Source organism: Drosophila gunungcola, assembly GCF_025200985.1.
Source record: "Drosophila gunungcola strain Sukarami chromosome 2R unlocalized genomic scaffold, Dgunungcola_SK_2 000017F, whole genome shotgun sequence".
Classification (NCBI taxonomy): Eukaryota; Metazoa; Arthropoda; class Insecta; order Diptera; family Drosophilidae; genus Drosophila; species Drosophila gunungcola.
Genome location: NW_026453173.1, coordinates 402,791 through 427,128, shown reverse-complemented (window position 1 = coordinate 427,128; position 24,338 = coordinate 402,791). Strand labels below are relative to the sequence as shown.

Genomic DNA, 24,338 nt, shown 5'->3' with positions numbered 1-24,338 from the left:
CTGACTGGGTAGACTTTGGAGGTCATTATTTCAGCTTAGATTATTTCGTACACTACAGTGCATCTCGGTAAGAGTATCTGTAATTTTTAACGTCAGATTCTGAATGTACTCATACAAACTTGTGAACACCTATTTTGATTCTTCTGCCTAAGTTTGCGTTTGGATATTATGTCGAGTAAAAGATGAAGATACAAATTGGTTTTGTTATTGCTATATCACTTAAGCCAATTAACCTCTAGTCAGAAATTAGCAAACGGAGCTCGACACCTGTCGAACTGCATAGCCAACACTAAAAGCTAAGAGCGTGTAGTACCCCCATCCCGGTTAATAGTTCTTTCATTCTGTCTCCCTACTGCAACGATTGCCGGCAGAGCAGCGTCGGTTTGAGTTTTTACGTTAGCCTGTATTTTAAAGACAACTGCGTAAGGTAGTGTATAACCTTTTAAAATTAAGCTTAATTGTACATGCACTTATATTTTCTTATATTTAAAAAAAATTAGTATCGAATAAAATTCTGTGACAGTCTTGAAAGCCCGATTCCAATAAAAGAATGGAAGCAAAACTATTCTTGAAAACATTAAAATTTTTATGGACTTGCGTATATGTTTAAAAACATTGAAGCGATAGTTCCTAGTTTTCGATTTTAATAACATGAAAAGCGTAATTCTGAACTGTCAAATTAATAATTGGTCAAAAAGAATTTTAAAAAATTACAAAATAAAAAAGTTAAATATTTTTAATTTTTTTGATTATTTTGATGAATTTTAAACCTTAATTCCATTACCAATTTTTAACTAAAAAAAATTAAAAACAAGAAGGAAAGCAAACTTCGGCAAGCCGAAGTTCATATACCCTTGCAGCTATTGCATTAATTAAATACTTTTGAAAACATTTAAATTATGATTTACTTGAGTATGTGCTAAAAAAAAACATTGAAACTATGATTATTTGCAGCTCAATTATTAGATAGTTATTTTATATATTTTTATTATTTCTATGGGAGCTATATGCTATAGACGTCCGATTTTGATAAAATTTATACCATAATTCTGAAATAATTAAACATTGCTATATGTCGAAGAACTAAACAAAAAATTAAAAAACAGAAAAGTTATAATTTTTTTCATTTATTTTTCCGATTGTTCCTATGGGAGCTATATGCTATAGTCGTCCGATTTTGATGAAATTGAAACCGTAATTCTGAAATATTAAACCATTACTATATCTCGAAGAACTAAACAAAAAATTAAAAAACAGCAAAGTTATAATTTTTTTTCATTTATTTTTCCGATTGTTCCTATGGGAGCTATATGCTATAGTCGTCCGATTTTGATGAAATTTAAACCGTAAATCGGAAATATTTTACCATTACTATATGTCGAAGAACTAAACAAAAAATTAAAAAACAGCAAAGTTATAATTTTTTTTCATTTATTTTTCCGATTGTTCCTATGGGAGCTATATGCTATAGTCGTCCGATCCGGCTCGTTCCGACTTATATACTACCTGCAATAGAAAGACAACTTTTGGGAAAGTTTCATGCAGATAGCTTTAAAACTGAGAGACTAGTTTGCATATAAACGGACGGACAGACGGACAGACGGACAGACGGACAGACGGACATGGCTAGATCGACTCTCCTAGTGATGCTGATCAAGAACATATATACTTTATAGGGTCGGAAACGTCTCCTTCACTGCGTTGCAAACTTCTGACTGAAATTATAATACCCTCTGCAAGGGTATAAACAGGAAAGTTATGGGAGCTATATGCTAAAGTCGTTTCGACTTATAAACTACCAGCAATAGAAAGACAACTCTAGGGAAAGTTTCATGCAGATAGCTTTAAAACTGAGAGACTAGTTTTGCGTAGAAATGGACGGACAGACTGACGCAAGGACAGACGGACATGGCTAGATCGACTTTATGGGGTCGGAAACGTGTCCTTCACTGCAAGGGTATAAAAACCTTACTATTTGGCATACTTAAGATTTTTCATTAGTGTTTAATTCAGAGCTACCGTATTTTTAAGAACAGTTTAATTTAAATTGCTTATGTTTTTCTGAGGTTCTTCGGACTGTGCAGCACAACGTTTGCCGGCAATTACCCATGGGTTTTTTTTTCAACACGACTGTTCGATCTTCCTGTAAGATAACTGTGGATGACTGTATTGTATACAGTGTGGTCAAGAATGTGTTCAAGGCAAACGAGTGGACCTGTCGAGACGTCAAAACAACAAAGATAATTGATTATCAGATGGTTGCAGAGAAACTGCAGCTTTAGAGATAGGCTCCTTTAGGGCGATTTCGATGTCGAGAATTTGATTTAATTGCTCTTGCCAAAGTGCGCTGATCACCATAAGACGAGGATAAAAGAGAAGTGCATGGTCTTATAATTATAAAAGCACGACTGAAGTCTCTCTTTTTCAAACACAAACTGCTCGCTGCTTTTATTTACAGAGTCATATTTTCTTTGCAGAATAATATTAGGTTAAAATTGCGAAATAGCAACTATCTCTATGCTAATTCTTATTCTTATGGTTGTCCTTGTCTAAGAATATATAGAGCTACTACAATACGGCCATCCTGACGAGCCGGATCCCCTGATCCTGTTTAAATACAATATTTTTTGAATTGCACATGCTAAGAGTTATAACTTTTTTATTTACCTTTAGGGTATACACACTTTAAACAATTCTCAATATGATTACTGCACTTACCTTAAATGTAAAAAACCAATAAATTTTTAAAATTATATCTAACATCTTATCCCTGCATATGTGCCCTATGGCAATATGACATTTATGCAACACATGACTTTCTACATCCTCTGGTGCGTAACAAAGCATTCTATTATCGTTTGTTTCTCTATATACTATCCCGTTCTCCAACTGTTCCTTGACATTTTGAATTTTTAATCTTTTGATTGACAAATTATCAAGTAATCCTCAAAACTGTTTGTCTCTACTATGAGGACATTATTACATCTACTTAGCGCGTTTACATGTTGCATTCTAGCGCCAGACCTACATATGTAAAAGTCCGTAGTCGTAGTTTTGTACCTCAAGCGCCCAACGAGATTTAATTGAACTCTGTGTTATGTAAACGATCTTAGAACGTTTGCCTTGCAAATAATTTCGAAACCTACGTAAAGCATTTACAATCGGAAACGTTTCCAATTCGAAGCTATGTACTTACAAGTAGATTCTGTTTTAGTAGTCCGTTTATAGAAATAAAATATTGGATGCAACTGGCCATCATCTTTCTTTTGAAGCAAAACTGTCCTAAGTCCCAAAGCATTTACATTACAATGCAGTTCAATTTCGTCTTTGTAATTGTTGATAGCAAGTACAGGGTACTTAATTAGTATTTCTTTAATCGTTAAAACACTAACTGTCTTACCTCAGCAGATCGTATAAGAGTTTAGCTATTGTGGAAAAATCTTTATACCCATTGGCATACTCAACAATTTTAGCTGTCCCAATGGGGTAACAAGTGAAGTAAATTTCACCGATTCATTGTCCATTAATACGTGAAAATATCCATTCTTAAGATCTAACTTTGAAAATACACTTTCATTGACCAATTGAAGAGCATACTCCGAATCGCCAGGGGGAATGATTTCCTTCAAATAGTACACAAATAGCATTTTCTGCAATTTTTCTTTTTCAGTGTAGGACAGACGTCTTGGTGAGCAGCTAAATGGATTCGACTTCTCAACACAAATCTCAATCTCGTATTTAATTAAAGGAATCGGGTCTAAATACTTTGCTATAACTTTTTTCTATGAACCTCAAAAGTTTATCCTTAGTTTCTTGGCCGACTTCTTTGCCGCAGTTATAGTCTACCAGTCTACTATCTACTATGCTTGTGTTAAACATGTCTTTGTCAAATCTTTCTTTAAAATATCAACCGTTTAATTTTTCATTTGTAATACAGTTATGAACCTCCACTTCTTGACCGGCTAAAATTTTTTCCCTAAAAGCTGTATATGCTAACAGTTTGTCAATATCAGTTTCATTTCCTAACAGTTTATCAACAACAGTTTCATCTCCTAACAGTTTATCAATAGCAGTTTTATCTCAAAACAGCTTATCAAGTACAGTTTAATTTCTTACCAGTTTATCAATAGCAGTTTTATCTCATAACAGTTTATCAATAACAGTTTCATATCCTAACAGTTTATTAATAACAGTTTCATTTCCTAACAGTGTATCAATAACAGTATAATTATTTAAAGATTTAAGTGCCCAGAAAATCTTTGGATTGAATAACGGTTTATCGTAGCGTAGATCGGTATTATTATTTTGTGGATTTAAGTGTTCATTTTCGATTTGCACGGCAGGGTCACAAGTTTCAGAAGCATTCCTTCTACTGTTTTGATCAATGAACACAAACCAAAGGCATCCATAAAATCCCTACCCAAAACTACGTAATGACTCATAGACCCTTGGGCTACAACATTAAACTAGAAAGTAAATTCACTTCCATTCTTTAAACACAAGCAAAGCATTTTCCATAAGCGTTAAGATAAATAAAAAAATGTAATATTTAATTTGTTCAACGTTACTTTAACTGGGTCCAAACATTGCTTAATGAACGAGCAATGCAATTAAAGAAAAGTTTAAATTTTTTTTAGTTTTTTTTTTTAATTTTTTAAACAGTGAAACAAAATCCAGGATCTCTCTTGGGCTTGCGACAGTCCTTAGCGTAGTGACCCCTCTAATTGCAGTTCCGACAGCGATGGTCACTCTGCCTGGTGGGTTTTATAAAAATCGAAACGCCTTCCTTGTCTCCTTTCTTTGGGAGGCATATGTTTGCGAATGCCTGTCGCATATCCTATGGGTTTCCAAAGCACTGTGTATAAAGCCAGCGTTTAGCGTTGCTTTTCCTCTTGCTGACGAATATCATGCGCATGCACTCCATGTCCAGGCCATAGATTCGTCCAATGTTTTTAAGCTTGTTAACTTAGCTGCGCCCGCAAACTTTTCCGTCGAAATCCATTACGGCCTCCTTATTATTTACTGAGTTGGTTTTACATATAAAATTATTTTGTGTGCATATACACTAGCCAACCATACGATGCAAGATCGAAAACAATGGGCAAATGAATCGGTAACCCTGGCAGTTGGGTGACAGAATGCATTGGCCACAATGGTCAAAAAATGTACGCGCAAAGTCTTTAAGATAAAGTGAAACAATTATTTTTGGTTTTTAGGAGTATGTTTTTTAAGAATTAATTTATGTTATCCGAACTTCAGTTTTAGCAATTTATTCAAACTTTATGAAGCTCTAGCATCTATACAACCTAACCTCAAGAAGAAGAAGAAAGTTAAAGAAATAAAATTCGCAGGAAAACAGGTGAGAATCGTTATATACACTTAAAAAAAAAACAAAATATTTGGGTGTACAGTAAGCCCTTTGGATTCGTCGTTGCGTTGATGCCAAATTTCATCTGGCCAGTCACTCTTTTCGCAATTGCACTTCGACCGCAATTCGATAATCATTTCACATCGAGATCCGTTAATTTCACGATGGGAACGTTTGAACAATGCAAACGCGCATCGAAACACTTGTAAGTAGCGCTGGCGAAGAGACTGGACTTTCCTGCGCCGAATTGAAATGCCGGCTGGGAATATTGGCATCCTACTTCGCGCAAGCTATTAGGGTTCAATCTGAGATCGAAACTTTGGATCCAACTGGCAGCGAACGCGTGAAATTGGAGGACAGCTATGTTGAGACCAAAGTCGCAATCAAAGATCAGCTGGGTAAGGAACTAAACAACACCAGAGCCTTGCCCACTTTCGATGGAAAACTATCAGAGTATATAAACAACAACTCGTTCAATCAAATTATCGCTCGTGAGTTAACTATGACCAACCTGGATAAGTTCAACCACTTGCTGAACAGCCTGAAAGGACCTGCACTGGACGCAATCAAGGCGTTCCCAATAACTGATGAGAACTTCCCAAAGGCTTTAAACCTTCTTATTAAACGATTTGATAATCCCATTTCTAGAACCCATCGCCGCACTGTTTACGCCAGGCATTTAAACTAATACCACAATCTGAGCGATTTGACATAGCTAAAAAACATAACCTCTGCATCAATTTTCTGGGCAGTGGTCATTGCATAGCTTAGTGTCCATCAAAGAGTCGTTGCCGCACCTGCAACCAGGACCTTTGGGCCATAGAAGGAAATCCCAGCAGCCGCGCAGATAACCTATCACAACAAAGTGAATGACAAATGCCAAATGCACACTTACCCGAAACAGGTCTAACTAGCCACCGCTATGGTTTTAGTCAGGGATGCGCCAGGAACGTACCGACCTGTTTCCAGTTTAATCTCATAAACGAGGAATTCACCCATAAACTTCGGCTTAGGCAGGAAAAATTCAGCATGGGAATTCGCAGCGTAGGAGACTCTTTGACCAACACTAAGCCATAAAAACTTTAAAATCGCGCAACACTGATTGCCAGTTCCCACTGGGAGTTTTATGTTATAGTCGTCCGATTTGTATGATATTAAAAACGTAATTCTAAAATAATTAACTATTAATATATTTTGAAGAACTAAAAAAAAAATTAAAAAACAGCAAAGATACTTTTTTATTTATTTACTTTTCCGATTGTTCCTATGTGAGCAATAGAAAGACAACTTTTGGGAAAGTTTCATGCAGATAGCTTTAAAACTGAGAGACTAGTTTGCGTAGTAACGGACATACAGACGGACAGACGGACATGGCTAGTAATCAAGAATATATATACTTTATAGGGTCGGAAACGTCTCCTTCACTGCGTTGCAAACTTCTGACTAAAATTATAATACCCTTTAATTAGTTCACAAGTGCGATATTTAATTTGCCTATGTGTACTTGACATTTGTTTTGTCGCAGCACGCTAATTTAAAATAAGATTATAATTTTTTAGGGGGAAATTTCGGCACAACCATATAACTCAAATGATCAGTCTATTCAATTCGGCTGAGCATTTGCATAAGTAGCTCGGGATACCTGCTTTCTGAGATGACTCGCAAGCCCCGAATGCAAGTTTGCCGGGGACTAGACCACACAAAGTTAAGTTAATGCCTTATCTGCAGTCTGACGCGCATCGAGTTTTTCGTTTTCAATTAAACTTAAACTTTAAGCGTTTTGCATTTTTTAAACCATCAACTTTACCCGAGTGCTTCATAATTTTATTAAGCAACAATCCAAGTCTGCCTTGCCCTGGGCTGGTGAGATTTTTGCCACGTGCAGAAAATATTTTGCTGGCATCGTGTTGTGGGGGTATTTAGCATCAGCTTAGGGACCCACGCAGATCAAGGCAGACGAGCCCGAGTGCCTGGCCCCCATCGGCTGTATGTGGAGTCTCGGTTAACTGTCTGCCAGCCTGTTTGTCTGTGGGCCTGTTTTCACATCATTTGAGACGTGGCAAGCATTTAAATGGACCGCAACTCTGCCCCGCCTAACCGCCTAATGTGAAAAGTTGAACATTTCTTTTGACGACTTTAGTTCATCTTCTGGTTAATTTAGTTTTTAGTCGGAAACTCTTTTTGCCAGCGCACAAGCAATTTATCAAGCTACGTGTTAGTTTAGCTTTCACTTGTTTATCAGCTTCTCAAACTGTTATAACTTAGAGTTCGTTTTGAGACGTGTATTGTTCTACAGCACTCGTAATTGGTTTATAATTTGAGCGGACCTCGGTTAGGTTTGTAATCCACTTAGTTGTGGTGGCAGCTTATTTGGCAAAGAGACTCGACATGTAGTTATTTGAGGGAATTAGAATCAACTTCGTTTTTAAAAGCAAACGCTCTTTACGTAAATGTGAGCATTGACTTTGCCCAAACATTCTAGACTGGTCGAATAATTGATTCTTGTAAAAAGCATTACTGATTGGATCTTTTTGAAATCCAGTGGAAAAATGTAGCTCAGAGTAGAATAGGCTGCACAATGCATGTATTATTAAATTTGCACGCAAATATGGATATATGCGCTAGTACTTATTACAAACATATATTTTTTCTTGATACCTTATTGTAAAAAAAATATTTCCTTACACCGAGGGTGAAGGGGGAGGGGTGGAGCTGGATATTTGGGCAAGCTATACTGAAAACTCTTCCGTACCGAATAAAACGAACATAACAAGCATAATAATAAAGCCAAGTATCAGTGGCACAATGAAATATTGATAAGTGTATGCTGGGAATTCACAATATAAATTTACCTGTTTCCTCTCTCAACACAAGGGACACAAAAATATGTATTATTCAAAGAATTCCGACTAAAATGCAAGCACTAAAGCCTGAAACAAAAATATGTATGGAGTAGCCATATAGTGTTTCGTTGTCTTGACACCAGTCCAATGTTTTCTTCTCTGCCGAAAAACTTTTATGTCGGTAACCCACATTGGAAACAAGATGTTTCCTAAACAAATCGAAACCTTGCGGCCAAATAATAATTATTTTAAATTATTATCCTGGACTTATGGCATGACTCCAGCAATGTAAAGGTCGGTCTAGGGAGAAAAAAGATAGCTTAAACTCTAACAATCAAAAGTTACTCTCATTGGGTGAGCAAGGGGAAGCCTGACTGCAAGTAAAATACCAAATTTACGCACTCACATAAAAGCAAAACGACTTATTTTCAAAAAATTCTATGTTTTCTAATTTTTCTGTTTGCAATAAACAGTTAATTTTTTACGTGTTTTTTTTTTAATTAATTTATTTATTGTTTACAGTACAGTATAAACAAGTGACCCAACAAAACTCACGAAACCCAATACGAGCTTGTTTCGCTCGGCTCCTATTAGCATAGTGTGCCCACTATTATCGAGTTCGCGAGGAAAACACAATTAACATAATGTAAAAACATTTATAAACAAGAAAGGATTCAAACTTCTGCATGCCGAAGCTCATATACCCTTGCAGCTATTCCAAAAATTAAATATTCTTGAAAACATTAAAATTATCATTTACTTGCGAATATGTCTAAAAACATTGAAGCTATGATAATTTGCAGCTCAATTATTATTATAAAATCGTAAATCGGCACTGTCAAATTATTAATAAGTCCAGAAGAATTAAAAAAAAATAAAAAAATAGAAAAGTTACATTTAAAAAAAAAACCTTTTAATATTGTTATTGTTTCTATGGAAGCTTTATGTTATAGTCGTCCGATTTTGATGAAATTTAAACCGTAATTCTGAAATATTTAACCTTTACTTAATGTCAAAGAACTAAAAAAAAAATTAAAAAAACCAAAGCTTACATTTTTTTTTCCGATTGTTCCTATGGAAGCTATATGCTATAGTCGTCCGATCCGGCTCGTTCCGACTTATATACTACCTGCAATAGGAAGACAACTTTTGGGAAAGTTTCATGCAGATAGCTTTAAAACTGAGAGACTAGTAGAAACAGACGGACAGACGGACGGACAGACGGTCATGGACAGATCGACTCTCATAGTGATGCTGATCAAGAATATATATACTTTATAGGGTCGGAAACGTCTCCTTCACTGCGTTGCAAACTTCTGACTGAAATTAGGAGGCAAACTTCGGCAAGCCGAAGTTCATATACCCTTGCCGCTATTGCAAAAACTACACCGAGAAATTTTGAGAACGAAAAAACCAAGAGCAAATCTGCTTTATTTCAGTATTTTTACTTCTCACTTTATCGAGAAGAATCGTTCTTGAAATCGAGGAGAAATTCTTCTTTTTGTTCTCGATTTCGCTAATCGAGAAGCGAAAATTTTGAACTCGAGAACAAAAGATGTTAAACTCAAGAAGAAATTAGTCTAAAACTTAAAAAAAATTGAAAGAGATAAAAATTGGGAGAGAAGTTCTCTCTAAAATTGTTCGGAAAGTTACCGAAGTATTCTTCGGGCCTCGTCGTTTCCCATTCGCCACAACCTTTTTAGAAAAAATACCGGAAAATACCGATATTTAACATTTTCTATATGCAAGGCTGGCGCAATTTTTGATGTCTTTTGAATATAAAATCTATTTTGTATAAAAATGACTGAAACCTAGAGCGCACGCAATCAGCTTCTCTTCCTTGTCGTCCAAGTTGGCAAATGCCTCGGTCGCATTATGGATGTCCTGCTGAGCTTAGTAAACTCACTCATGTTCATTAGTTTTAATTAATTTCTTTTGGATTTGCCAAAATTCAAAAGTAAACAAACCCAGATCAGCTGTTCGTGCCACTCACATGTCGGAGTAGCATTAGCTAATGCAAATGCGCCAATGGAATCAGGCACATTTTAAAAGTCCACTAATGCGGCAATGGAATCAGGCTATTAGAATCATAAAAAAAAAAACACATATGTACATACATGAACTGAAGCAGCGTCACTTGCGGTAAATTTATATTTTACAACTTGTGTTAAATCTTTTATTTCACTCAAATTCAAATTTTTTAACCAGTTTGTTTCAGTTTCTTTTAGTTTTTAAATTCAAATATATATATTGATACACTATTCAATCATTTTTTTTTCTAGGGGCCCTTCTGAATTTCGAGTACCTTGAATACATCACAGCAGAAGAGATAAAAGAGACGATTCCCCTCCCCTTCATATGTATGTTTAAATAATTGATAAAAAAAATTATAAGATTAAAATATATTTAACTATATAATTTTAAATGTGAAATGTATAAAAAAAAAGTAAATAAAAGAAGAAAACAAAAAACACAAAATTCGAACAGTTTATGGGATCTGGCATTTCTACTGAAAAAAACCGTTCTCAACAGTCTCGATTGCTCATTAGGGCGCCAAGAACGGATTTACCGAAATCAAGAAGACATTTCCTTAGATCAAGACTGCTTTCTTGAGGCTACTGATCAATAATATATATTCTTCACTGCGTTGCAAACTTCTGACTGAAATTCTAATACCCTCTGCAAGGGTATAAAACTAATTAACTGTTTCTTTCCCAAATTTGCTTCCCTTCTTGCTAGTTAAGCTTTAAAGTCTTCCCAAACGTCAAATAACATTTGTACTAAGTTATAGCGAAATATTTGAGTATTTTGATTAAATTTTGTATGAAAAAACTTCTGATATAAAAAAAAACACATTTTAACGAGGTAAAAAGGTCGTGACGATTTTGTGACGAAAAATTAATAAGCATTCGACTTTTAAATGTTCCCATTCCGCACTCTGAGATAATAATGGCTATGTAGGCAAAATACCTGGTTGAAGTGGTATTTATTTAGTTGACTGCTTATTCATTTTTTGTCACAAAATTTTGTATGTTAAAGGTGGGAACGTCACCACTTTTTTATCTCGTTACGAGGTATTATTTTTCACTATAGACGGCTGTACCTACAGTGACAATGCGCAGTAGGAGCGCGTGCATAGGAGACTACTATACTTGTATATAGCCACAGAATTTTAAATCTGCTGGGATGGTACGATCGTAACGAGTAATACACCAATCGAAGGAATCGAAAAAATAATAAAGATTGCATTCCAACTTTAGTAACTTTAATTGGTTCAGGAAAATGGGCGGTAAAAGTGAATTACTAAACATTTTTTTAAGTGGAGTTCTTGAGTTCTTGGTAAAATATTGTAGAAAATACGCTTCCAGTGAAAACAAATTTGCTTGGATCCGATGCTCCGTTATTCAAAAATAAATTTTTTGTATATTTCAAAATGAAAATTGTTCGTGTCTGTTTGTCAGTTTCGAACAATTTTAAGGACCTGTTTTAGACTTCTGGAATAATATTTCATGCATTGGACAGGTCGTTACAAAAAAGTTTGTTCTACGACTTTTTGAAAAGATAGCTTTTTTAACAGGAAATCGCTTAAAATAGTAACTGCTAAAGTAGTAAAGCTAAATAGTAATCACGCTGCCCTTTTTATTTAATTTTATTTATATTTAATTTATTAAATTTTTTTATATCAAATAGGAATTTATTTTTCGTCATAAAATTTGATATGAGATTACCTCGTTTGATTTTAAAGAGCGAAAAAACGCAAAAGATCTTTAAGCGGGGGGCGGAGATACTGTAATGTTAACCCTGCAGTTCGGCAGAAGGCGTCACCTAAGACCCGGTTGTTTTGTAAGGGTATATTTATTTTGAAATTGGCTAGGTAATAGATACCAGTAACGTATCTAATAGTCTGAGCACTCGACTATAGCGCTCCTTATTATTTATTTTATAAAAACCAAACAAATAAACTATTTGGTTCCTACAGGAACGTTTAAAAAATGTATCGGAAAATCAATATAGCTTCATTCTTATAGCCGAAATAGATTACTGCATTTTTGGAAAGCTACAAGGTTGTATGCTTTAAATAGTTGGGTGTCTGTGGGTCTAGTTACCGATGATGTAAATGGCACAAAACCGCGTAAAATGTCTATTGAAACGTTCCTTGTGAACGGTTGCAGCCTGTTGGGCTTGGCTGAGTAGCGTGCGAATCATCAATTACTTATGAGTATGTGTAAACTTTTACACTTCTATGAAGCGTTAGGTTTCTATCGCTATTATAAGTTTGGTAGGGCATTTTTTTCTGTAAGACCCCCCATTGAATAAGCGTAATGGAGTGAAACCTCTTTATTCCACACCCTAATTGATTTTAACAAACGAGTTTTAAAGTGTCACTCATGAATTACCTAAGCCCTCCATTGATGGGCTTATAATCACGCCACTGGCGGCCATATAAAAGGGCTCTGGCGCCTTGATATTAGGGCTATTATTCAAGTTAGAGTGCATCACAATGGAGCTACGAAGAATCTTTCCAGCCTTGTTCACCCGATCGGAGGACTCCCCAGCTCGCTCGCGAGACGGAACCCTGTACCTGCTGCGCTGCATCTTTCTCATGGGCGTACGCAAGCCACCCACCCATTTCTTTCTGGCCTACGTTCTCTGGTCCTTTGCCCTGAACTTCTGCTCAACCTTTTACCAGCCCATTGGCTTCCTCACGGGCCTTATCATCCATTTATCGGAGTTCTCGCCGGGGGAGTTTCTCACGTCGCTGCAGGTGGCCTTTAACGCCTGGTCCTGCTCCACCAAGGTGCTGATTGTGTGGGCGCTGGTTAAGCACTTTGACGAGGCCAATGTCATCCTCGACGAGATGGACAAACGTATCACGGAGCCGGGCGAGCGTCTGCAGGTGCATCGCGCAGTCTCGCTCAGCAACCGCATATTTTTCTTTTTCATGGCAGTCTACATGGTTTATGCCACGAACACCTTCCTTTCGGCGATCTTAATTGGAAGACCGCCATACCAAAATTACTATCCGTACCTAGACTGGCGCTCCAGCACTTTGCACCTGGCCCTGCAGGCCGGCCTGGAGTACTTTGCCATGGCTGGCGCCTGCTTCCAGGATGTGTGTGTGGACTGCTACCCCGTGAACTTTGTTCTTGTGCTACGCGCTCACATGTCCATCTTTGCGGACCGCCTTCGGCGACTGGGTACAGATCCAGCCGAGAGCCAGGAGCAGCGTTACGAGCGACTGGTTGAGTGCATACAGGACCACAAGGTCATTCTGAGGTGAGTTATTAAGCAAGCCGAAGTTTATATGCCCTTGCAGTTTTTCCGAAAATTAAATATCCTTCAAAAAACATTGGAGCTTTGACGATTTTTAGCTCAATTACTCGATCATTCCTATGTCAGCTATATGAAATCGTTTTCCGATTTTATTAAAATTAAAAGGGTAATTCTTAAATTTTAAAACACTACCATGTTCAATAGAAAATTTTATAAAAATTAAATAAATAGGGAGGTAATATTTTTTTTAATCTATTTTTTTTTATATTCCGATTGTTGTCATGCGAGCTATATGCTGTGGTATACATATACTAATCTTTAAGCCGGCTAAAAGTCTTTGATTTTAGAAAAAAACAAAGACAAAGACGCTCTTCTAAGGGTTTTAAGAGCGTGAGGTATGCGAGTGTCAGAATTATAATCTAAGGTAAAATCATACGTCAGAAAGATAATAACATGTTAGATGCAAAAGCTCTCACTATTACGAGCACCAGCCCTTTCGTGCGATTCAGTTGAAGCAACAAAAGTTGTAGGCGATTCAGTTTATGCTACTCCGACATGTGAGTGGCACGAACAGCTGATCTGGGTTTGTTTACTTTTGAATTTTCGCAAATCAAAAATCATGTATATCAACGAGTTCACGGAAATCTTTAATGCCCAACAGGACATCCATAATGCGACCGAGGCATTTGCCGTCTTGGACGTCAAGGAAGGGGAGTTGGTTTTGTTTGACGGGTTTGCAAAGGAGACATCCACTGTTTCTTGAAAGGGCAGGGATCCCCGTATATGGTAGAGTATTTTCCTGCCATATATCCAGCAGTTTAGCATTGTGGTACTGCGACCAAAATTTGCTGCGTGTGCTCTTGTATTCAGTAATTTTTATACAAAATAAATTTTATATTCGAGAGTAATCAAAATTGTGCCATCCTTGCATATAAAAACAGTTGTTATAGTGGTGGCACGAACAAAATATCGTTAAAAATCAATATTTTCCTGTATTTTTTCAAAAAATGTGTCGGGGCGAATGATTTTTAATCGCATTTATTAATCGCATTTAGCCTTATAAATAATTGCCGATTAGGCTTAATGCGTTTTAATGCGCCAATGGAGTCAGGCTATAAAACTTTAAAATTTAAAATTTTGGTTTTATTTGCTTATGTTTTTTATTTGGTGTGTATTACTTATATTCAGTAACACAAGTTTTCGGTAAATTTTTCTCAAAAAAGGAAGGTGTTAAAGAAGAAATGAACGATGGAAAAATTCTGTATTTTGCCTGCATATATATGTTGCGCATCGATAACATTCACGAACGCGGTAATGTATCTATGAACGTTAAGATAGTTTGCTCATCCCTGTCTAGGTGATGTTGCCAGTTCAGCCCGCCATTTTAAAATGACTGTTAAAAAGCAACCTACTTTGGTCTATATTTCGTTAGATATTAACTTTACCCAAAAAAGTCACTACACAAAAATATGTATTTCATATACTTTAGTTTGGATGTGTTTTTTAATAAACGTCAAAAATATTTTAACCGTTATTTTCAAAGAAATCGGTCTTGTCGCATACTTTGACCTATTTATTCGTAATCAGGACCTCAAAATACATGGAACCTGAAAATTTGAAAATTATCGGGCATTGGGGCTTTACAAAAGTACAGCCAATATTTGACTTATGAATAATGAATATTAAAAAACATATTTCATTGAAATTTGAATAATTTGAATTTTGCAAGAAAATATGTGTCGAATTCTTCAACAGTATGAATTTAAGAAGTTGCGACTTAAAGAACCCCAAAAATAAAAAAATGTCGGAAATGTCTGCTTCACTGCGTTGCAAACTGACTGAAATAATAAAACACTCTGCAGGGCAATAAAAACCTTTTTGCTAGTCATATGCGAAAAAAGGCATCGCCATTGTTCTGCAGGAACATATTTAAAGCTGAATCTTCCATTGATCTGACAAAGTATTACTAAAGTAAGCAAATTGGAATTAAAGATACTTGTTACTTACCGCTTCAATTTTACAATTACGCAGAAAATCAATCTGTTCAAGACTTTTTTATAAAATTGCTGTGTCCAAAGCATATTTGTTAAATAAGAATTTAGTAAGACTAATATACCACAAAATCTAACATAAACACACAGAAATTTCAAAATTGCAGCGACACTATTTTTTCGAACTAACATTTGATATAAAAACTATACCAATGTGTCGTGTATTCATATAAGTAAGCTATTGATATGAAACAGATCTTTTTGGTAAGAAAAAATGTATCTGTAAATTTTGAGCAGCCATTATTAAACTACAATTGTTAGGTTTTTATACCCTTGCAGAGGGTATTATAATTTCAGTCAGAAGTTTGCAACGCAGTGAAGGAGACGTTTCCGACCCTATAAAGTATATATATTCTTGATCAGCATCACTAGTAGAGTCGATCTAGCCTGTCCGTCTGTCCGTCCGTCTGTCAGTCCGTTTATATGCAAACTAGTCTCTCAGTTTTTAAGCTATCTGCATGAAACTTTCCCAAAAGTTGTCTTTCTATTGCAGGTAGTATATACGTCGGAGCGAGCCGGATCGGACGACTATAGCATATAGCTCCCATAGGAACAATCGGAAAAATAAATGAAAAAAAATTATAACTTTGCTGTTTTTTAATTTTTTTTTTAGTTCTTCGACATTTAGTAATGGTTTAATATTTCAGAATTATAATTTAAATTAATCAAAATCGGACGACTATAGCATATAGCTCCCATAGGAACAATCGGAAAAATAAATGAAAAAAATTATAACTTTTCTGTTTTTTAATTTTTTTTAGTTCTTCGAGATATAGTAATGGTTAAATATTTCAGAATTACGGTTTAAATTTCATCAAAATCGGCTTGCCGAAGTTTGCTTCTTTTCTTGTTTTTTATATCTTGTGTATAAACTTGTGTATGTGTAACCGCAGCCAAAAATATTTTAACCCTTTTAGTTTTTGTCTTAAAATATTCAAAAAACAGATGATATTACTCATTATTATTTCAGATTTGTCGACTGCCTGCGCCCAGTTATCTCTGGTACGATCTTTGTGCAGTTCCTGGTAGTGGGTTTGGTGCTGGGCTTTACTCTGATTAACATTGTTCTGTTTGCTAACTTGGGATCGGCTATCGCGGCGCTGTCCTTTATGGCCGCCGTGCTTCTTGAGACGACGCCCTTCTGTATTCTGTGCAACTATCTCACGGAGGACTGCTACAAATTGGCCGATGCCCTATTTCAGTCCAACTGGATCGGAGGGAAAAAGCGCTACCAAATGACACTCATGTACTTCCTGCAAAAACTACAGCAGCCGATTACCTTAATGGCCATGAACGTGTTTCCTATATCTGTGGGAACCAACATTAGTGTAAGAAGTTAAAAGCCTTCACGGCACTGCAAATAACGGTATAATATAAAATGGACTTATTGCAGGTCACCAAGTTTTCCTTCTCCGTTTTTACTCTCGTGAAGCAAATGAATATTGCTGAAAAACTTGCCAAGCCAGATGAGGAAGAGTGATGAAAAAATTAAATTTTACAAAAAATGTACAAAAAAATAAAGATTATGCCTAACATTTTTTTTTTTAATTTGCATATTTGTTATATTATATTTACTAAAAATTCATTAATGGGTCCAAATTGCCAACCAGCGCATTAAAACGCATTTAGCCCATTGCGCAGATTCCATTGGCTCGTTCAAACGCATTTAGGCTGATGCGCATTTATTTATGGGCTTATGATCCTATGAGGCCAACAATCCTCATTCATTGCTCATTTTTTTTTTAACTAGACGAATTTACGCAAGTGCGAGCAATACAACCTATGACGATTCCAATGATCAATGAATGTGGAAAACTCAAAACCGATACCCGATATTAAAAAATGTGCAACGGGTTTTGGTATAAAAATACCATTCGAAGAAATACCATCAGAGCCGATGCATCAATGAGCAAAATTGTATTTAAAAAGTACAATTTTGGAATTTAATAAGTACAATTTTGCTCATTTATGGGAGTTGACGACAAAACGAAATGAAAAAGCGAAGCTTAATTGTATACGAAATGTGAGTGGCACGAACAGCTGATCTGGGTTTGTTTACTTTTGAATTCTGGCAAATCCAAAGAAAATGAATTAAAAATAATGAATATGAGTGAGTTTACTCAACTCTTTAATGCTCAGCAGGACATCCATAATGCGACCAAGGCATTTGCCAAATTGGACGACAAGGAAGAGAAGCTGATTGCGTTGTTTGACGGGCTTGCAATGAAGACCACCACAGTTTCTAAAAAGGGCAAGGATCCCCGTATATGTGGGAGTTATTTTATGCCAGAAATTCAGCAGTAATGCATTGTAGTACTGCGAGCAGAATTTGCAGCGTGCAAACCATCATCACCATCAGCTTCCCTACCTTGCACACTGGTCCCAAAGTCCAAAATTTGTGCAAGAATCCAATTTTTTTTTTTAAGAGTTGGGCAAAAACAATATTTTATTGCGATAGAGTAATATTCAGGGCAATTGACAATAATAGTGTTTCAATTGAAATTGCATCCCTGCGATCGCTGGCAGCCCTGAAAATCAGCTGATCGTTTACCGCAAACTTTGGCATTGCTTTCTCGTGAAATTAATGCAAAGTTTGAAAACAAATTGTGTAAAATCTAATATCTCGATTGCAATAATTCAAAATGGATGATAATTGTGCAGGTATGTGAAATATTATGTAATATTGCAATATTTGTTATATGTGTAATTTCTTTATTAATATGTGTTTTTGTGATGTTATGTGTTTTAGCAATTCTAACCTAATATTTGTCGTGTTCCGTGGAATAAAGGTATATAGTATTTAATCGTATTTAAGAAACTATTGATACAGATGTTATCTTTAACATATATATTTTTTGATTACACTAATTTTTTTTGCCCGTTTTTGCCCGATTCCATGAAATATTGTTTTTTGACAGACAACATCGATTTGAGCTATGCTGAAATGGTAGAGGTTTGGCTGGCAAATGGTCGTGAAAATAAAAGTATTTATGATTTTGTGCTGCAGTATATTATTAAAACATTAAAGGAACATATAAAGAACTCAATAGACAAGAAAATAGCAAACTTTGTTGCTGCATTAAAAACACGGTTAAACAATTGTAACCGGGATGTTTCAAGACTTAAGAAGAAGCATGAAAATTGGCTCGCATTACGTTTCAAAATCAAATTATTACCATCTGATTTTATGGAAGAGGCCCCCAAAAATGCAGGACGCCCACGACTAAACTATGATGCAGGAAGTAGCCGATTAAAGCAAAGATTAGCTGCCGATCTTTCATCTAAAAATAATAACGACGTTAATCTGTTAAGACAACCAAATGTCAATTTCTTAAATAATAATATTAATACAGATAATGCACATGATGATGGAGATGACTTGGACACAACTGAATTTACTAATGACTATTCTTTTGATTTAGATGTAGAAAATGATTAATTTAATAAATATATGTGATAAAAAAAATAAATAAAATTAGCCGAAAACTTTCCTCATTTTCTATTTTAGTTATTTTTTCATTTAAAATATTTATTTTCTGATAAGAAACTAAAATCTAAGCCATGTAAAACTGAAAGCAATATCAATTGACAAACGGACGTATGAGTAATTTTGTTGTTTATAAGGGGAGGTAAGGAAGGCGTGGCCCGATCGCAAACAATTTTTGCACAGGCTTTTTTTATCCAACAACCATTAACTGTACCAAGTTTCAAGCGCATATCTCCATTTTTCTAATTACTGCACAAATTTTGGACTTTGGGACCAGTGTGCCTTGTCGTCCAAGTTGGCAAACGCCTGGGTCGCATTATGGATGTCCTGCTGAGCATTAAAGAGTTCCATAGACTCACTCATATTCATTATTTTAATTCATTTTTTTGGATTTGCCACAATTCAAAAGAAAACAAACCCAGATGTTCGTGCCACTCACATGTCGGAGTAGCATTATCTAATTTGTAACGACCCTGATTCGGGAGGTGGAATAGCTCGCCGTGGCCAGGGTTCGAGACAGAAATTTAATTCCTCTTTTGATCGGTTTCCCTCCCTTTCCCCAAAAAATAACACAAATCGAACGCTACAGAGTATGGTTATATTTTAATACAATATTACGATTGCTTAAGACTACGTTTCTAATTATAATTATATCGAGCGTGATACTGCTTGATGAGTAGCTTCGGCGCTGCTGAAGGGCAGAGTGTGGTACTGCTTGTTGATATTGACGCTGCGGAAGGGCCGAGTATATCGCAGCTCGTAGACTATCGCACTGCTTTGTGCGCCGGATCAACGCTACGGAAGGGCCGTGCGATGCACTGCTTGATGTTGATGTTGCGCAATGACTCAATGAACTACTTGGCGTTGCCGATGCGCGATTGCTGGATTCACTGCTTGATGTCGACGCTGCGCGATGACTGGGTGCACTGCTTGATATTAGCGCTTCGGGAGGGTTGGCTGAAGCAGTGCGCAGCAAATCATAATAGCTTCAATGTTTTTAGACAAACACGCAAGTAAATCATAATTTTAATGTTTTCAAAAATGTTTGATCCTTGCAATAGCTGCAAGGGTATATGAACTTCGGCTTGCCAAAGTTAGCTTTCTTTCTTGTTTTTCATTTATTTTTCCGATTGTTTCTATGGGAGCTATAAGCTATAGTCGTCCGATCTGGCTTGTTCCGATCTATATACTACCTGCAATGGAAAGACGACTTTTGGGAAAGTTTCATGCAAATACCTTTAAAACTGAGAAACTAGTTTGCGTAGAAACAGACGGACATCGCTAGATCGACCCTCCTAGTGATGCTGATCAAGAATATATACTTTATAGGGTCGTAAACGTCTTTTTCTCTGCGTTGCAAACTTCTAACTGAAATTATAATACCCTCTACAAGGGTATAACAATAAAAATAAAATAATAATACAATATGTTGAATTTTTAATAAAGATTAATTTAAAGAATTTATTATACAAATATAGGTTAGGTTAGGAAAGGTATGGCTGGGGTCGAACTGTGTTTGTCCCCGCAGCTAGGTTGCATGGGCCCTTTGTGATGCCATATAATCTCTGAGATCAGTCCCTAAGCTCGTTACAGGTTTGTCTTCTCAAGCCAACTGGTATGATGTAAGTATCGTGAAGAACTGGCCAGTTTGATAGTTGGTAAGACCGCAAGTTTGGGCAAGGTATAGTTACCAAAGTGTAGGAATCTTATGTGGTTGTGCCCAGAGCACAGACACAGGAGGTGTTTTATGGTTTCCTTCTCGTCTATCTGCTTGCAGCTACGGCAGAAGTCGTGGTGTTGGACTCTAAGACTTCGCACTTGGTTGCCTATTAGGCAGTGTCCTTTTAGTGCACCGATTAGAATGGAAATGTCCTTCCTCGTGCTGTATGAGTGCCTTTGTTTTCTTGGCGTTACGTGTGGGCCAAGTTAGCTTTGTTTGTTTGCAGGTGGTAATTGAGTGCCATCTGCTATCAGAAAGACTGGTTACGGTTTGTTACAAGATCAGCTTACAAGTGGTAATGGAGGTGCCCACCGTGGCCTTTTCGGAAAGCATATCGGCGGTCTTCCCTTGTCTAGTCAGCTCGACAACTACGCAATTGCCTTCAACGTCGCGGTGACCAGGCACCCAAATAAGGTGGATTCTGAGATGGTTGGCCATCTCGTTAAATGATATGCGGCACTCAGAGAGAGGTATATGTCTCTGTTATAAAGAAGTTTTGGGTCCAGGTGAGTCCTGGCGTCTTGTATTACCAGGTAGACGAAAGGAGTCCTTGATGTCTAATTTAGGAGAGTAGACACCACCTCCCACTTGGTTGTTCAGCTTGGACCCGTCCGTATAGATGTTGATGGCATTCTCCACTTGGTGTTGGAGATTGTCCTAATCTGAACGTGACGGGATGGAAACCTTGTATAGTTTAGAGAAGTGTAAGAATGGGGTGACGTAATCACTTGTGTTGGGTAGGTTGGTAAAAGTCCTTAGTATAGAAGAGTGTCCCGTTGGACCTGATAACCATGCCCTCGCTTCGCACAATCTCAGTGCGGTTGCCGCCAAGTGCCCTTTGCATTGCAGGTCCAGGGGATCAAGGCTTAGAATGGTATCTAAAGCATCAGTGGGGGTCGTCTGAAATGCTCCACTAATGCAGAGTTCGGCGGTTCCTTGGATTGTCTGAAGCTTGGTAAAATTGTTCTTCTTTTCTAAGGAGTTCCAGCAAACAATGATCCCATACCATAGAGTAAGAAATATATAAAGGCACCATTTGTTCTGCCGCTCTCTCGACATCATAGAGTAAAAGCCTGATTGCATTGTCGCGTTAGTGGATTTTTTAAATGTGCCTGATTTAATTGGCGCATCAGAATTTAGCTAATGCTAAATGGGAGTGTTTACTTTTGAATTGTCGGAAATCAAATAGATTTGATTAAAAAACATGAATATGAGCAAGTTTACGGATATCTTTAGTGCTCAGCAGGTCATCCATAATGCTATCGAGGCATTTGCCAACTTGGGCGACAAGAAAGGGAAGCTGATGGTGTTTTTTGACGTTTTTGCAATAAAGACCACCACAGTTTCTAAAAAGGGTAAGAATCCCCGTATATGGTTTAGTATTTCCCTGCCAGAGATCCAGCATTAATGCATTGTGGTACTGCGAGCAGAATTTGCAGCGTGTGCTCTTGTTTTCAGTCATTTTTATACAAAATAGATTTTATATTCGAAAAAAAAACAAAAATTGCGCCTTGCATATAAAAAACAGCGGTTGAAGTAGTGGCACGAACATAATATCGTTAAACATAGGTATTTTCCGGTATTTTTTCTAAAAACGTTCGGGGCGAATGATTTTTTATCGCATTTTTTTTAAATGCGGCATTTAGCCTTATGGGTTTCCCTGTGTAAATAAATACGCATTAGGCTAAATGCGTTTTAATGCGCCAATGGAATCCGGCTAAAACAAACTATATAGAGACACCATTTGCTCTGCGCGAATCTCTGCCCAAGCTCCATGTTGGAAGCTAAACTTGATTTCCCACCCCACTTTTCAGTTTTTGGTTCGAACTTGCAATTCGGTCCCGCGGTGAATTTGCATCTGCACCTGCCCTTAACAATGAGAGCGAGCAGTTCAGCTGCAGAAACTCACCGAGGGGCCAAATGACAAAATGACTTGGACAGGATCAACAGCCGAGTCGATCTAGCCATGGAGGTCTGTCTGTCAGTCTGTCCGTCTGTATGAACGTCGAGATCACAGAAACTATAAAAGATAGAGATTTGGGACTTGAAAAATTTTAAGTAGTTCCTACGCAGCGCAAGTTTATTTCAAAACAGAGAAACGCTCAATCTAACGCACACAAATCGTGAAAGTATGTACTGTCAGTCTGAGGCATGTTAGTTCCTTGGTGTTGGACTCTGTGTGTGTGTTTCGGTCATAGCTATCGGTAGACAAAAAAAAAATCGAGCCTATGTCTTAGAAGTGATGGGGTTTTGAAGTCCTCTGCCGCCGCTTTGCTGCGCCTCAGCCGTTCCTCGGCGACTGCTTTCCGGTATTTTTTATCCAGGTCGACAGATGGCGCCACCTATTTTTTTTTGCTTTGACGTTTTCTTTATTTGCTGAATCTTCTTCTTTAGGGGACTAAGAACAAGTTATAAAATCATAAATCTATAAATTTAGTTGATGCCCATTAATAAAGTCATTTCGTTGATAAGTGGCCTCGTTAGCTACCGGGCTGGTTAGCCAATTCTTCTTAGTCGCGTTTGTGTTCTAGTTTCGCAGAGATATGGATATGTATTTGGCTTGTAGTTGGGCAATTTATTCTTTTGCTAACGTGATGTTTAGGTTTCTGTGGATGTCTGTGTTGCGGAAGTACCAGGGCGCTGCGGTTATAGTTCTTAGCACTTTTGAATGTGCTCTTTGAATCAGCTGTATATTGCTGTTACTGGCATTGCCCCATAGCTCACAGCCATATTTCCAGACAGGCTTTATAACAATGTTGTAGAGCATAACTTTGTACGCTAGCCTTAGTGGAGAGTGGTAGCTTATTAGCCAATGCAGTTGTCGGGACTTATGATTTATTTGTACCAGCTTCGCTTTTATGTGCTTCCTCCAAGTGAGACGCCTATCTAGGCGTACTCCGATTTATGTGACTTCATATGTAGATGGTATCAATACGTTATTAAGTGCTAAATTGTGGGCTATTTTTTTGGTAGGGTTAAGGTAATGTGTTCGCATTTTTGCTTGTTCACTTTTATGCGCCAATCAGATAACCATTTTTTCAACTAGGGTAGAAGAGAAGCTTGTAATGATGATGCCTTCCTTGTGGTACGGCTGCCGCGATGTCAACCTCTTAGGTAAAGCAATTTTTGAAGTTGCGTAACTTGCAGCAGATACAAGCAGTGTTTCCAGGTCTTTAACTGTGTCATCTATGTCCTTAGTGCTGTTGATGATTGGGTCTAGGTTGATGAGTGAACTGATGTCCTGTTTGTATTTTAGCCAGCTGGTTCTATTCGTTGTTAAGAACTTTGAGTTTTTGGATTGCTGAGGGCGCTCAAAGTGTCAAATAAATCTGGCTGTTTATTTGGATCAGTTGTCCAGTAAGTAAATCTTCATGGCGAGACAAAGTCCAGTTTATTGCTTTGTTGGATAATCGTGCTGTATAGTTGTCTGTCATTCGGGTTTAGAAGGCCTCGCCTTCCAGTGAGAGTGCTTTGCATTATAGTGCTGGGAAGTTCCGTTAGAATTCCAGAAGCTAATACTAAGAGGATAAGTATTGGGATCAGGTGATTTTGATTCTTCATTAGCTCCGGCATTGCTGTCTGCATGAATGTCATG

General features: G+C 37.0%; 1 protein-coding gene across 1 annotated transcript; it reads left to right on the top strand.

Moving 5' to 3' along the window:
* The first annotated feature begins 12,551 nt into the window (after positions 1–12,551).
* On the top strand, positions 12,552–17,063 carry LOC128256393 (odorant receptor 42a). Its single transcript, XM_052986724.1, has 3 exons — positions 12,552–13,488; positions 16,507–16,864; positions 16,930–17,063. The coding sequence occupies exons 1-3, from the start codon at positions 12,713–12,715 to the stop codon at positions 17,014–17,016; spliced, it is 1,221 nt and encodes a 406-aa protein (XP_052842684.1). The 5' UTR covers positions 12,552–12,712; the 3' UTR covers positions 17,017–17,063.
* Positions 17,064–24,338: the final 7,275 nt, after the last annotated feature.